At 48.5% G+C, this 15,802-nt stretch overlaps 1 protein-coding gene across 3 annotated transcripts in view; it reads left to right on the top strand.

Moving 5' to 3' along the window:
* Tmem63c (transmembrane protein 63C) overlaps window positions 1–15,802 on the top strand; it is a 74,203-nt gene that overhangs the window by 51,910 nt on the left and 6,491 nt on the right. For 2 of the 3 annotated variants that reach the window (XM_087911606.1, XM_087911605.1), the window contains exons 10-21: window positions 1,234–1,307; window positions 1,929–2,009; window positions 2,116–2,239; window positions 2,927–3,060; window positions 5,585–5,707; window positions 6,116–6,269; window positions 7,846–7,952; window positions 9,069–9,155; window positions 11,708–11,773; window positions 14,517–14,679; window positions 14,929–15,034; window positions 15,437–15,604. In XM_087911606.1, the coding sequence (XP_087767732.1) occupies window positions 1,234–1,307; window positions 1,929–2,009; window positions 2,116–2,239; window positions 2,927–3,060; window positions 5,585–5,707; window positions 6,116–6,269; window positions 7,846–7,952; window positions 9,069–9,155; window positions 11,708–11,773; window positions 14,517–14,679; window positions 14,929–15,034; window positions 15,437–15,604 (1,387 nt within the window). The remainder of the gene's footprint in view (window positions 1–1,233; window positions 1,308–1,928; window positions 2,010–2,115; window positions 2,240–2,926; window positions 3,061–5,584; window positions 5,708–6,115; window positions 6,270–7,845; window positions 7,953–9,068; window positions 9,156–11,707; window positions 11,774–14,516; window positions 14,680–14,928; window positions 15,035–15,436; window positions 15,605–15,802) is intronic. The other variant, XM_087911607.1, reaches the window with a different exon arrangement.

Raw genomic sequence — 15,802 nt, 5'->3', positions numbered from 1 at the left:
TTAGCCTGTCTTCATCCAGTAGAGTGGGCTCTTCTCCTTTGAGCCTACCTGTTCTAGGATGGATTGACTTTAACCTCCCGCAGAGTGTAGATCCCCATGCCCCAAGCTACCCCATGCACTCAGCCAGCCAAGGATGGAGGCTGAGACACCTGCGTCAACTCATTGCTCATTGTTACCAGAAGCTGAGGCTGGGGTATTCATCTCTTGTGGTGGTTTGTCAGACTGTCATCTTGAAAGGGATGGATCAGGAAGATGTTATCTCCCTATCCCCCTGCAGAATAAAATAGAAAGTTTGGGCAAGACACTCTGGGTCCTCCTCAACCTTGTGAGCTGCGTTAGTCGACTTTCCGTTACTGTAACCGTGTTCCTGAGGGAATCCACCTAAAAAGAGGGAAAGTTTGCTTTGCTTCACGGTTTTGGTTTTATTCTGTACTCAGAAGACTCCATCACTCTGGGGCCTGTGGTGAGGCGGTGCATCATGGTTGGAGCAGGTGACAGAAGAAGTTGCCCACCTCAAGGTGGCAGGGAAGCAAATAGAGAGGAAGAGGAGGGCTTGGCATACCACAGTACCCTGTGAGGGCACACTGACAGCTTTCTAACGCCACTCACTGAGCGGAACGTGTCAGATTGGGGGGGATGCAAATCAAATAATCCCACACTAGCTCCAAATAGTGTTCTTTATTTAAAAGGCCATTGGCTAAAGGAGGTTCCCCATCCACTCACTAATGCTCCTTCCAAAGTCTTCATCTTCTCCCCATGACTTTAGGTGTTTAACACTTGGGCCTTTAGGAAACTTCCCAGATTGAGACCATCACCCTTGTTCCCAGCTACAGACCATAGACTACTAGGGATTTCTCCGGCCACATGAGGTTTTACACTAGAAATGCAGGCAATTCCATGAGACTGAAAGTCACCATGGGGTGGCACCAGCTGCAGGTGGGCACAAATGATATTTTCTAGGGAAGATGTGCTCCTTCACCTTGGCTCTGGTTCTCCTTTTCTGACCTCAGCTGTCTGACAGGGGTCCCCAGCTGGAGCACAGAGGCTAACCAAGGCCTGGTTTGCTGATCTGGGGGCTACAGGATGCTGGTCAGCAGCTTGCTTAGCAAGGGGTCTCTAGGAAACAGGCAGCCTGGTGGGAGCAGAAGGCTCACTCCCCTGTTGCTCTGGGTCACTAGGACCCGTATATCTAGCATTCTTGTGGAAGCACAGCCTTTTCTCCCCTGACCCCAGATCACGAGGACACTGATGATCACCTACGTCCCCACTGAGATCCAGGATCCAGAGGTCATCAGCAAACACTTCCAGTAAGTGGGAGCATGGGCTGTGTCAAGTACCATCTCCTCCCAGTGTCTCCTTCTGGGTTCTCATAGGAATGTGAGTTGGCACAGAGTGCTGGGGCTAGAGACATTCCTGGTGCTGGTCCTCTCGGGACTCAGCTCAGAATTCCCTTTTCAGAAAGGAGAGGGCGACCAAGGCCACAGCACAGTTCTAGAGGTCCTTGTATGACATCGGTGAGAGGCCAAAGGGCCATTTAACTATTTTGTGTGGCTTCAGCTACTCAGCCCAGGGAGACCTGGCTTCCCAACCATCTCAGGCACAGTGTCTCCAGACCTTTTAGGTGTCCTCAAGACCCTGGACCCAGAGATACTGCTCCGCTCTCAAAAGTAGCTCCTTCATAGCCCCCTGGTGTTTTGAGCATGTCCACACCCTGATTTGAATCCATAAAGGGTGCCGTGAGTCCCAGATGACTAGGGTCTAAACATCAAAGATAGCTCAGCCTTAGGGACAAGGATGGATGTCTTTTCGAGACAGGAGCCCCAGGCAGTAGAGCCTCCCATCCCTGTGGGCTGTGACAGTAACTAGGGAGTGAGGTTACTCAACCCAGCCCCCACAGGCTGGTTCAGCCTCTGTGTTTGTGACTGCAGTGAGGCCTATCCTGGGTGCGTGGTGACCAGAGTCCATTTCTGCTATGATGTCAGGAACCTGATTGACTTGGATGATCAAAGGTGAGATCACTGAGGGGAACCTGCTGGCATTTGGGGCGGGGGTGCAAGAACAGGATAGTGCTTTCTCTATTGATCACTGACCAGAGGATGTTCCCACCAATGCCAGGCGCCATGCCATGCGGGGCAGGCTGTACTACACAGCCAAGGCTAAGAAGACTGGGAAGGTGATGATCAAGATCCACCCATGCTCCCGTCTGTGTTTCTGCAAGTGCTGGACCTGCTTCAAGGAGGTAACTGACGGGGTATTGAGAACATCAAGGGATGGGTGGAGTGCAGGGCTCCAGGCTGGTCCCTCGCCTAAGTCCTCATCTCCAGGGTCCAATCAGGTCTAGCCTAGCCGTCCAGAACCTGGCTCCCCACTCCCTCTCCCTTAAACTCTCTATCCCTGCAGATATAAAGAGGAGCTAAATCCTTCCTTGGGTTCCCTTCCAGGGCAACCATGAAGGCTTTGCTTTTATCTGCCTTCTGGTCTTAGACAGATAGACCAGAGGAAACATGGCAGCCTGCAGTAGGTGAGACCAAGCATGGCAGCCTGCAGTAGGTGACCAAGCATCAGGCTTCCAAAGCCACCAGGACAGAAACAGTTGAAGAAACAGAATCTACCTTGTCCCCTGACCACTGTGGGTAGACGGGTCTCGGGCGCTTGGACTTCTGTTTTAGTCAGACCGAAAGAACGCCCAGCCTCTGAGACACTGCGCATTCTTTTGTCTTTCTGAGGTCCACCTGGGTCCAGAGCATCCCTCCACTAACCACACTGCCTCAGTGTTTCCCCAGATCTAAGGGCAGGGGGTGGAGTGGAGTGTCAGCATGTCGCTGTTCCAGGGGAGAAGAGCTGCCGCACGAGAGAACCCCCTGGGGCTGAACCAGGCCCCCCTGGTCCTGACCTCTCCAGTTCTGAGGGCCTCTTCTTGCCCCAGGTAGATGCGGAGCAGTACTACAGCGAGCTGGAGGAACAGCTGACCGACGAGTTCAATGCGGAGCTCAATCGTGTCCGGCTGAAGCGACTTGATCTGATCTTTGTCACCTTCCAGGATGCCAAGACCGTGAGGCGGTGGGTGCTGGGTGTCACGAGCCTCAGATGACCAGCGTTCAAACTCGGATAGCCTAGACAACGCAAGAGGCAGGAACCCCAGGCAGCTCTGGGCCTTCCCCAACTTCATGGGCTCTGCTTCTCAGACCCTACTCTCTTATCTCCGCCCAACTTAAGGGAAAGGGGGTCAAGCCTCCCTCCAGCTGCAGTGTCTGCCCCTGGCTTCTCTCTCTGCTCTTTTCTGGGAGCTGCCATGCTGCTACCCCTAGCATGGCTATACCATCTCTCTGGTGGGCCTCAACTATTCTCCGAGAATGTTCTTCACCACCAACACAGGCTGTGCTGTCTTGACAAGAATGATAGCCACTTCCCCCCATTCCACACACATCACCCCCTCCTACCACAAGTGAGAAAGGCAAGAGACCATTGACCTTTCTTCCCTTCAACAGCCATTTTGATCTTTCTCCTCTTCTTCCTCTTCCTCCTCCTCTTCCTCTTCCTCCTCCTCCTCCTCCTTCTTCCTCTTCTTCTTCTTTTTTAAGCAGGGTTTCTTTGTAGCTTTGAAGCCTTCCTGGAACTCTCTCTGTAGACCAGGTTGGCTTTGAACTCAGAGAGATCCACCTGCCTCTGCCTCCCAAGTGCTGGGATTAAAGGCGTGCGCCACCACCGCCCAGTGACCTTTTTTTCCATTCTGTTGTAGGCTTGCCCAGAAGGCTCACTCTTTCTTCTGTCAGGACCTTTAATAATCCCATCTCAACAAGGAACTAATTCCATTCAATTTAGAATGTTCTAGAAGGATTTTTAGCACTAAACTAAATGTATGGGAACTCCAGAATTGGTCTCAAAAGGATTGTGGGTCCCTCCTCTCCCTGGGGGGAACCTTATAATGCCTGGGAGCTATATAGAGTGTGTTCTTCCACCCAACCCTACAAAGGGGTAGACAGCCTAGATTTTAGTCACAAACAAAAGTCTACAATTTTCCAAGTCACTTGAATCCTCAGACTTATTTTTTTTAAAGACTGCATTTTATTTTATGTTTGTGGATGTTTACCCTGAATGAATTTCTGTGCACCAGTTGCTTGCCTGGTACTCAAGGGGGTCAGCAGATGACATCAAACCTGGGACTGGAGTGACAGAGGGTTGTGAGCAGCCATGTGGGTGCTGGGAAGAACAGTCAGTGTTCTTAATCCTTAGGCCATCTCTCCATCCCCTTAAAACCAACTGTACATGGAAGTTTCTGTCAGCCCCACAGCCATTCAGTCCCAAATAAACACATAGAGGCTTAAATTATTTATAAACTATTTGGCCTGTTGTTCAGGCTTATTATTAATTAGCTCTTGCAACTTAAATTAACCCATAATTCTTACCTATGTTTAACCATGTGGCTTGGTACCTTTCCTCAGTAAGGCATGCTCATTTTGCTTCCTCTGTGCCTGGCTTGCTACTGTGTTTCTGCCTTTTCTCTTCCCAGAATTCTCCTAGTCTGGCTGCCCCACCTATACTTCCTGCCTGACTACTGGCCAATAAGTATTTTATTAAACGAATATGGGTGACAAATCTTTATAGTGTACAAGAGCATTATCCCACAGAAAACAACAATTTCTTCTTCTCCTCTTCCACCTCTTCTTCTACCTTCTCTTCCCTTCCTCCCTTCCCTTCTTTCTTTTACTATTCTTTTTTGTTGTTTTAGTCCTTTGAGATAAAGTTTCTCTGTGTTGTCCTGGCTGTCCTGGAACTCCCTCTATTGACCAGGCTAGCCTAAAACTCAAGGATCTGCCTATCTCTACCTCCTGAGTGATGAGATAAAAGGTACCACAACACCCATCCCTTCAAATTTCTTATATGCCCAGTTTGGTTACTGATTTCTGCTCTGTTCATTCGCCAGTGAATTGGCAAGGGACATATAGATACTATATTATTGTTGCTGTTGTTGTTATTATTATTATTTGTGTGTGTGTGTGTGTGTGTGTGTGTGTGTGTGTATTTGTGTTTTGTATAAAGCAATACCCCAGACAGGGCAAGATTGTTCATTTCTTAAAACATCACCTGTTGGCAGAGATCTGAGCCTTCATCACCACAGAATGTGTCAGAAGGTCAAAGACTGGGCTCTAGCACCAGTGTGTACCCTCTCCAGTTGCATCTCAGTTGAGGAATCTGGGCAGCTGAGGTTCTGCTCCTCACCAGCAAGTGTAGAACCTGGGGTTACTGGTGCTGACCTGCGATGATGCTAACCCCTTCCTAGAACCCCAAAGGATGAGCTCACCTGTATATTGTTGCTGCTTCTAAGGGAGGGCAATAGCTGGGGACCCTGGGGCCTGCTCCTTTTCCTGGCTAGTCGAGACACCTTCAATACTCCTCTCCCCCCAACTACTGTGTTTTAGGAACTGTCTCTTTCTAAGGTCCTGGGAGATAAAAGCTCCCCCAAAAGTGGAGTAACCCCATTGGAGGGGCTGTCATGGTGGCTCTAGGACCCTGGTATATGGTTCTCTGAAGTGTTCCTCCTCCTGCCTCAGACCTATATCTCCTCTTTGTTCCATCTCTGCAGCATTCGTGAGGATTACAAGTACATCTGCTGTGGTATGCACCCCAAGCAGTCCTCAGTAACGACCATCGTTAAAAACCACCACTGGAGGGTGGCTCATGCCCCTCACCCCAAAGACATCATCTGGTAAGCTTCCTCGGTGTCCCTTCCTCTGTCTCTGAGATTGAAGAAGGCTACAGGAAGGGGCCCGTGCTCTCTACTTTATTGCCCAACAAAGAGTGCATGGGGACTAGACTCAGAACTGTCCAAACCTGGTTCCCTCTGGGCTCTGCCATGTGATTTCTTGAGCACCACACACCTACCTTTACCATATGCATGGGAGGAACCAACCTTGGGGAAAGTTCTCACTGTAGCCTTTGAGACGTAGTCTGGGCCTTTACAAATGGTGTCCCTAAGGAGACATCCCAGTGGCCCCTGCACATAGGATCAGGCCCACAGCTGGCATATAGAAAAAAATATTGCTTTCTCCCCCCCCCATCTGTGTAATCTCTCTTGGCCTAAATGTACCCCTCTTCTCCCCCATCCCTTTCCCAGGAAACACCTGTCCATCCGCCGCTTCAGTTGGTGGGCTCGCTTTATCGCAATCAACACCTTCCTCTTCTTCCTCTTCTTCTTCCTCACCACGCCCGCCATCATCATCAACACCATCGACATGTACAACGTCACTCGCCCCATCGAGAATTTGCAGGTGCCTCCTCTGCTCAGGCCAGGCCTGGACTGGGGCTGGGTTCTAGAATTTCACAGCAACAGCACGGTGGAGGCCGAGCGGTGTCACAGGCAGGGTAAAGTGCCCTGAGTTCTAAGTAGGACGGACATGGGCCATTGCCCCTCGGAGACAGGCTGGAGAGGAAGGGGCGAGAAGAGGAGCTGTGGGTCAGTCTTGGGGTAAGTTAGAGGGAGGGTGGTCCAGTAAATTCAGGCTTAGAGGGTCCTGATAGATGGGGTCATTCTAAGCCAGTTAGGGGTCAGGAGGGTACAACAGGCATTAGCAGCTCTGTTCCACTAGGCTTCCTTGGCTCCGAGTAAGAGTAGAGGGCAAGAAAGAGTAAGAGGAGCCCCAACACAGCCTTTGGAAGGAAAGCAGGACCTTCAGCATTATGTCTGCCTCCTTCCCCTCCTAGTGCCTGGAGCCTTGGACCCGTCAGAGCCCTTCCTCAGGTTAGAGGATGCTTTCTGCTTAGAAGGCAGCGTCAGGGCACACTGGCCCAATTCTTCAAATCCTGTGCCCTTCATGCTGTTCTGATAAGCCAGAAAGTTCTCCACCTATAGCATCCCTTCTCTATTCCCAGTGAGATATGCCCACTCCCCCAACCCCACACATACATGTACATACGCACACGTACACAGACATATATGCAGAGATACACACATGCACACTGCATACAAACACAGAGACACATGTATACATAGACACAGACACACACATACACATGCACACACATGTATGACCATACTGCTTTTGCGTCTGTCTAAAATCTGTAAGAGACCCAGGCCATATGCCTGCTCTCCTGAGCATTACTCCTTCCCGGCCTTTCCCACGTTGCCCCCACATTCACACATCATAGTTCATGCAATGTTATCCCTGAGTCATGAAACATGAGTCACAACGCTGTCCCTGGCTGTAGGGTAAAGTCACTAGAGAAACCTCAGGCTGCCTTTCCCAGGCATAGAAGCCCCTTGTGGATTTAACTTGATCTTGAGGTGTGAGCCTCTGCCTCCTCCAGTTAGGTGAACTTCTGGCTAGGAAGGCACTAGACAGGTGTGTCTCTGTGAGTTCAAGGCCAGCTGGGTCTACAGTTCCAGGACAGGCTTCATAGCTACACAGAGAAACTCTATCTCAAAAAAATAGAAAAAGAAAAAGAACAACCAAAAAACCGAAGGAAGGAAGGAAGGAAGGAAGGAAGGAAGGAAGGAAGGAAGGAAGGAAGGAAAGGAAGGAAAGAAGGAAGAAAGGAAGGAAGACAGGACAGGAAGGAAAGAAGGAAGGAAGGAAGACAGGAAAGGAAGGAAAGAAGGAAGGAAGAAAGGAAGGAAGGAAGGAAGGAAGGAAGGAAGGAAGGAAGGAAGGAAGGAAGGAAGGAAGGAAGGAAAGAAGGAAGGAAGGAAGGTCAGACCTATTCTGCAGCCTCAGGGAAAGCAAGCTTATTCCTGATGGGGCCTAAGGTGGAGAGGCATGGCTAGGGGAGAACCAGGGCAGCCTGCAGAGAAAAGGGGCTTTTTGTGCTGATGCCTCTCCTGCCCTCCCTTGCTTCCTTCCCCTCCAGAGCCCTGTCGTGACCCAGTTCTTCCCCTCTGTAATGCTCTGGGCCTTCACGGTGATAATGCCTCTGATGGTCTACTTCTCTGCCTTCCTAGAGGCCCACTGGACCAGGTGAGCTGGGGCTTCCTCTCCTTCTCCATGTGGCTCTTGCCCCTGGCCTCTGCCTCTTTCCTATCTGTCTGACATTTGGCCTTCTATCTAGCCTAAGGGTGAAAACTGAGAAGTAATGGTTTTGATATTTGATCTCAAAAAACCAGAGGTCCTGGGTTTTCTCCTGACTGCTGGCCTTGGATATATTGATGAAGGGTTACCATCTAAGGGAGTGAGGCCCAAACCAAGCCCTGCTGAGGCTGTCCTTTCTGCCTGCATGGAGGGGACAGAGCTGTTGGCGGAGTGCTGGGGATTCTGAAGGTTCATTTGCAGAGCCTCTGCAACGATGTTGAGCGTAGTTGGCTCGTACAGAACCAATGTTTCCAAATTCAGGAGATTTCCTATTTATTAATGCTAACGCTTCTATGGTGGTAGGTAACTGGGTAGATTATATTAGCCATATGCTGAGTAAAGGGTCTACCTTTGGCCCAGTGTCTGCAATCGATCTCAAGGGTGATTTTCTACATCCCAAAGTCCTGCCACTCTACCAGGTGGTAAGCCGTGGGTGACTGATAGAAATCCTTACTGGCCTGTTCCTATAGTGAAGGACAAGGCTCACATAAATTTCTGAAATTCTCCAGAGATTTTAATAGCATTGGTACCGTGTCTTTAATGCAGCAATGTCAAATATATGGCTTCTTTGTTTTATTTTGTTTGTTTCCTTCCTGTGCTGAGGACAGATATTACTAGTTGATTCTACTGTTCGTTCCTGCTGCTCCCAGACATCAGCACAGCTCACGATACTCCGCGAGAAGGCTGCTGGGCTGGACCACAGAGCAGTTTCCCAGTCCAGCTAGCTGTTTCCCCCCTCCCTCTTCTGCTCACTGTCTTATGGAGTTAGAGCTTTGATTCTTTCTTTGCTTGTTTTGTCGAGACAGGGTCTGTCTAGATAGCTAGCCCTGGCTGTCCTGGAACTTGCTCTGTAGATAGACCAGGCTGGCCTTGAACTCTGAGAGATCCTCCAGCCTCTGATTCCCAGTGCTAGGATTAAAGACATGCGCCGCCATGTCCAGCTCAGATCCTCGATGATTATTCTGTCTCACACAGTGATAAGTGTTTCTTTTCGTGTTCTTGTAGGTCAAGTCAGAATATCATTATCGTGCACAAATGCTACATCTTCCTGGTGTTTATGGTGGTCATTCTGCCCTCCATGGGGCTGACCAGGTACTTCACGCGCGGTTATCTCCCCTGTCTCAGCCAGGCGCGGTCTAGAGTTGAAACCCATTTCAAATACTGTAGGCCTCCCACAGTTGCTGCAAGTCTCCTCAAATGACAGTCCCATGTCTGTCTCCAGCTATGCCTGCGACAGGTATCAGGCAAGTTGTAAAGTGTCAGCCCTGAACTCTGCCTCAGCTCCAAAGACAAGGTATCCCTGTCAGAGGACCGACAGCCAGAGCGGGGAAACGCAGCCAACATTGTAACATGAGGGCCGGCTTGTTGGGGTTTCTGTCCCTCCTGGTACCCCAACAGCCGCAAGCAACAAAGAAAAATCACACACAGGACTCCATAAGGTTATAAACTGATTGGCCCATTAGGTCAGGCTTCTTGTTAACTCTTATAACATATATTACCCCATTATCCTTATCTATGTTAGCCACATGGGCTCAGTACCTTTCTCAGTGTGACAGCTTACATGTTGCCTCTTCGGTGGTCTGCGCAGGAATGGCAAAGGGACCTTCCTCCTCCGTAACCTTATTCTATTCTCATTGCCCCGCCTCTACTTCCTGTCTGGTTGACCCGCCTATACTTCCTGCCTGGCCAATCAGCGTTTTATTAAAATATGATTGACAGAATACAGACAATTCTACCACACCATTTCCCTCTTTTTTTTTTTTTAAACAAAAGAAAATACCCATAGTCCATTTGTTGGGAATGTGGGCATAGTATTTCAGGCTACTTCCTGCTGGTTGGGGGTGCTGATGATCTTATGGGGACCTAAAGAAAATTTAGAGTTATAATCAAGTCCTGACTGGAGTATCCTGTGAGTCTTGATCATCTCAGGCAGCAATCTTGAATCTGTTCTGGATGTAGAACTCTGTCATCTGGGCCATCTGTTCCTACCGGAGATTGCTCAGGAGGTCTCCCTTGGCCAAAGATGATTTTTCTTAACTCTGAATAAATCCAGAGCCTCTCATTTTCTGTGGAAACAAAAGCAAAATCTCTTCTCCAAAGTAACATACCTTTTGACTTCAATTTTGAAGCCAAGGTATTTTCAAAATACCTATCTTGGATTAGTTCAGCAGCATTTATAAACAAAAGTCCTTTAGCAGCTATTGTTTCTGCCTCAGCATTCAAACAATTCAAAGAGAGCATAATAGCATACAGTATCAAGATTCTCTGTATATTTTCGATCTTTATTTTAACCTCTATTTCTTCCTATTTTTACTTTTACTTTTTGAGACTGGTTCTCTGTATATCTTTGTCCTGGAATAACTCTGTAGACCAGGCTGTCCTTGAACTCAGAGATCCTCCTGTCTCTGCCTCCCCAGTACTGGGATTAAAGGTGTATGCTACCACACCTTGAACTCTAGAGATCTCTGCCTCCCAGGCATTGGGATTAAAGACGTGTACTACCACACCTTGAGGTCACAGAGGTCAATCTGCCTCTACACCTTGAAGTCACAGAGGTCAATATGCCTCTGCCTCCCAGGCATTGGGATTAAAGGTGTGTACCACCACACCCTATTTCTCCCTTTCTTTCTTTTTTATTTTTAATGACTTTAACCTTTAGCCTCCATATATTTTTAACACACTGTAAACTCTTTAGAGGTTTTCTTCATCTTTGAACCTCTCTTTACTGTATCTCTCTCTCTTTTTTGACTACATGAGTCTTTAAGGAGAAGATTAATCCTCTCCTTTAAAGCTGTGGCTTTGACGGCTAGATCCAGTCCATTCCTTAGCTTTCCAGCCTTGTGGCTGAGATACCAGCCAGAGCTGTGTTCACTGCCACAACTCTATGGCTTTTCAAGGTCCTTGCTAGCAAGCAAGCTGTAGCTCACAGACCATACTCAGTCAGACTGCCTGCCTAAAAGAGTCAGAGTTTGCCCTGGCAGGACGGCCCAGAGAGCCAGCATTTTAAAACAGCGCAGCTTTTTTCCTGCAATGGCTGAAAACCCGAAAAGCATGCATTCAGCTTTCATCAACACCATTTAAGTGTTTCGTGGCAGGACCTCTTTAAAGAGCTGCAAGGTTTTGCAGCTAAAGCTGTCAGGAAGCCTCTCTTAGATGAGAGCGCTTGCTTGCCTCTAGCAAGCAGAGCAGACCCGAAAAATTGCTGCTACCAAGAAAACATGCTTTACTCTATTCTTTCCCAAGCTTTCTCTGGATTCAGTTATCCACGTTGGTGCCATATGTAGCATGAGGGCCAGCTTGTTGGGGTTTCTGTCCCTCCTGCTACACAACATAAATCAATATAAACGGGAAGTTGAGGAGAGAGAGGGAGAGAGAGAGAGAGAGAGAGAGACAGAGAGAGAGAGAGGAGAGATAGTTGGCAAAGATCTATTACAGAAAGTGGCCTTGAACTAGAGGGACAACAGCACTCGGATGACCCTGATGTTAAAAAGGAAGAGGACAGGATGACCAGCCAGTGAACACTAAGCCAGGGACTCGGGATTGGCGAGGGAGAACAGAAAGTAGGAAGTCAGGCCAGGGCTTGAGCCCTGGGCTGTAGCACATGCGCGCTGTGACTGAAGGTCCAGGTCTGTTCTTCCTTCTAGTTTGGACGTCTTTTTGCGCTGGCTCTTTGACATCTACTATCTTGAACATGCGACCATCAGGTTCCAGTGAGTATTCTTGGGTGTACCCGGAATTTTCTGTGTGTCTGCGCTGGGGTGGATATGTGTGCCCATCTCTCATTCATCCCTGCATCACTGGTACCCAGGAGTGGATAGATGCAGGTGGAAGCATCCCCAGAAGGCTGGCCTGTGCTGTGGTCCCCTTTGGCAATCTGGAAAAGCCCAAGGACTTCTTGAAATCATGGAAGTTTCACCACAAGTTACCACAGTTGGGATCCCATGTGTCTTGTTCATATTGTGTTCCTCGCTGATAACATTTTACATGAATAAAGTACATAATTTTGCGTGAATAAATAAAATAAATCTAAGACCCAGGAACCACAAAACTGATCAAGTCGCCCCCAGTTGTCACCCATTCTGGGTGGTATATGTAAGTGTGGAAAATATACAGATTGCACTGTTATCAGAGGCAAGGGAGATTGCTCAGTGGTTAAGAGTATATACTGTTCTGGCACCCACAAGGTGGCTCCAAACTGCCTGTAACCCCAACTCCAGGGAGTCCAATGCCCCTTTCTGGCCTCCTTGAGCACTCTCCTGTACAAACCTATATGCAGGCACACACATATACCCACCATTTCAATATAAAGTAAAATAAGATATATTCAGTTTTATCAAAATATTTTATAGTTTTGTGGCTCTCTTCTTTAGCCCACCAGTAAGATACTATTTACATTTTAAATAGAAGCAATGTAAAGTTACATTTTTTTTTGTTTATTTTGCAGACAGTGTGAAAGCTGATGACTCACTAGGATAAGAGCATTAGAATAGGGGAGACAGGCTCTATGACAGCATGTGCATTATGTTGAAAACCTGGCCTTTCGTGCATTTTCTTTTCATGGTCACCGCATTTGAAAACCCCAGTTTTCAAAGACACAATGCAAATGACCTTCGCCTTTCCACAGCTTAGTCAAGGACAGCATCCTCCAAGTTTTCTACAGTTAAATTGGCATTGCAACCATAGGAAGTCATCCTTTCAAAGGTGAATGGGTTCATCTTTGACTGGGAGGATATCTTGAATACACTTCACTTATAGTAGAACCAAGCTTATGAGTCAGCTTCAATTCTGTGAAGAGTGACGACCAATAGCGTTGTTTCTAGCCACTCAGCAGGGTTGGATTCTACTCAACTCAAGATTCTTCTGCCTCAGCTTCCTATGGGAATCACAGCTAGGGTCTTAGGTTTGCTGGGCAAATGTTCTGCCTCTGAGCTAGCTTCAACCCTTTAGGTAGCTTTTGAGGGTGTTCGGATATGTGGCCAGGGCTTCACAGTTGTCTCCTCAAGAACATTAACATGATTGTGTAGATGGAGATACTGAGATAAACCAGGCATGCTTAAGCCTCCCTTTTTTAAAGTGTGTATGTATGTGTGTGGGGGGTGATGCGTGTGCACATGTGCACACATGTGAAGGCCAGGGTCAACCTTGAATGTCATTCCTCTGGATCTGCCAAGGTTTTTTTCATGGCAGGATCTCTCACTGGAACCTGGAGGTTGCTGATTGGGTCAACTGGCCAAGGAGCTGGGACTTCAAATCATGTCCCACACCTGTGTGTTTATGTTTGTTTTGTATGTGCTAGATATTAAACTTGGATGTTTGTACTTGCTCAGAAAACACTCTACTGATTAGCTATCTTCCCGGCCTTTAAAAAAATTTTGACTCTCTATTTCAACCCAACTGTGTTCTTTGCAACCCATGTGTGCTGTGCACTAAAGACAACAATGGCTAACGTTCCTCATGGAAAGAAATGACTACTTTCAATTCGTGATCTGTGAAACTAAAGATGTCATCTTGGGAGCTGAAGAGACAGCTCAGCTGTTAAGATCATGTATCGTTCTTGCAGAGGACCTGAGTTTGGTTGTTAGCATCCATCCCAGGTGACTCACAAGCTCTTATAACTCCAGCTCCAGGGGGACCCAATGCCTCTGGCATCTGTGAGCACCTGCACTCATGCATGTAACCATACACAGACACATAATTAAAAATAATAAAAACAAATCTTTAAAAATAATTTAAGCCAGGCATGGTGGTGCACACCTTTAATCCCGGCACTCAGGAGGCAGAGGCAAATGGATGTCTGTGAGTTCGAGGCCAGTCTGGTATACAAAGCTTGTTCCAGGATACCAGTGATGTTAACACAGAGAAAACCTATCTTGAAAAAATTTTAAAAGATGTCATCTTTCCTCCTCCAAGGTCATATAGCTTCAGAATCCAGAGTCTGTTAGGCGATCAAATACCTAACAGGTCCATTCTAAATTTACTTTATGTAGTCCATCCATACGTTTGCTCAGAAGGCTGCTCGAATACTGTGATGTCACCAGATCGTCTGCACCTGTGCCACCGTAGAGAAGGAGGGTGGTAGGGAACCTGGGTACAGTTGATTGAGAATCCCTAGACAACGAACAGTGGGAGCAGAAACCCTACTCCAACTATGATCATTTCTCCCTTTATGGCTTTGGGTTCCTGGTGTCTAGGTGTTCCCAATCAAGTGTGTGCATGAGAACTGCCCCTGCACAGAAGGAAATGCCTACCCCCCTCTGGGGCACGCCACCTTACAGACTGCCATCATCTGTGTGGCCTGTTATTGATAAGAAGTATCGCTATTCAGAGTGGCTGTTTATGGATCTTTATTCTTCTCTGTGTCTTCCACTTTCTCTGCTGTTTCTCTCTTTTCCTCCCCAACATCTCGTCCCTTATCCCACCCTCCCATCGCCTCCCACCTTCCCTGCTACCCAGGTGTGTGTTCCTCCCAGACAATGGTGCATTCTTTGTCAACTACGTGATCACGGCTGCTCTGCTCGGCACAGGCATGGAGCTGATGCGCTTGGGGTCACTCTGCACGTATTGTACCCGCCTCTTCTTTTCCAGATCAGAGCCAGAGAGAGTCCACATCAGAAAGGTGAGGGCCAGCTCTTCTCTGAGCACCATCCTCAGCTTCTCCTGGGAGGGAAAAGAAGGGGTCTTGCTAGGAGCCCTGGGATCCACGATGAAAGGCCTGTGACCAGGGGTAGCTATTTCTTGGACTCCAACGAGGGAAGAAATGTTGCCCCTAGGAATGAGCTGCCAGTCAGCTCCCTAGAGGAGTCCCAGAAGCATCCAAGACAAGGGATCTGGGCAACCTCAGGGTGACCCCTGCCTTCTGCCTTAGAACCAGGCCATGGATTTCCAGTTTGGGCGAGAATATGCGTGGATGCTGAATGTCTTCAGCGTGGTGATGGCGTATAGCATCACTTGCCCTATAATTGTCCCTTTTGGTGAGTCATCGACAAGGTACCCCCAGGGCTCCACACTCTGAAACGGGAGGAGGAACCAAGCTCCACAGCATCAGGCTGCCTCCCAGAGCATGAGGAGATCTGGGATAGCCTGTGGCAGGGAGGTGGCAGGGCCAGGGCTAGGGCACAGACCTGATTGGATAGCTGCTAACAAGGGATGTTGGTTGCATGCATGCATGACTGAAGGGCCTCAGTGGGCTGGCAGAACCAGCTCTAGAGGCCACAGAAGTCAGCCCTGTAGGTCTCCCACCGCCCACCCTTGACTCTTGCTGCCCAGACAGCCCTGAGACTGGCCTTTCAGATTCATGGATATCTGAGGACAGCACAGATCTGCCCTGTTATTTAGAATAGTCAGTGAATGTGTCTCTGTCTTCTGGTCCCCAGGGCTGCTGTATCTGTGCATGAAGCATGTCACAGACCGCTACAACATGTACTACTCCTACGCGCCGACCAAACTGAACGAGCAGATCCACATGGCCGCTGTCTACCAGGCCATCTTCGCGCCGCTTTTGGGGCTCTTCTGGATGCTCTTCTTCTCCATCCTGCGAGTAGGTGGGTGAGCAGCCTGCTCTAGGGTCCCACCTCTGCCTGACCTTGGCCGTTTGAGTCCCCTGAGACCATCTCTGGTAGAGGAAGAGAGTTTAGGGTGAACAGAACATTGCTCGTTGGACTTGGCCAAGTCCAGTGGCTGCTCTGGGCCATGGTGCATGCATTAATCTTGGCAGAACTTGGAGACAGAAGCAAAGTCCA

Source organism: Myodes glareolus, chromosome 11 (genome assembly GCF_982192425.1).
Source record: "Myodes glareolus chromosome 11, mMyoGla1.1, whole genome shotgun sequence".
Classification (NCBI taxonomy): Eukaryota; Metazoa; Chordata; class Mammalia; order Rodentia; family Cricetidae; genus Myodes; species Myodes glareolus.
The sequence above is the reverse complement of the archived record's forward strand: the minus strand, read 5'-3'. Positions and strand labels throughout refer to the sequence as shown.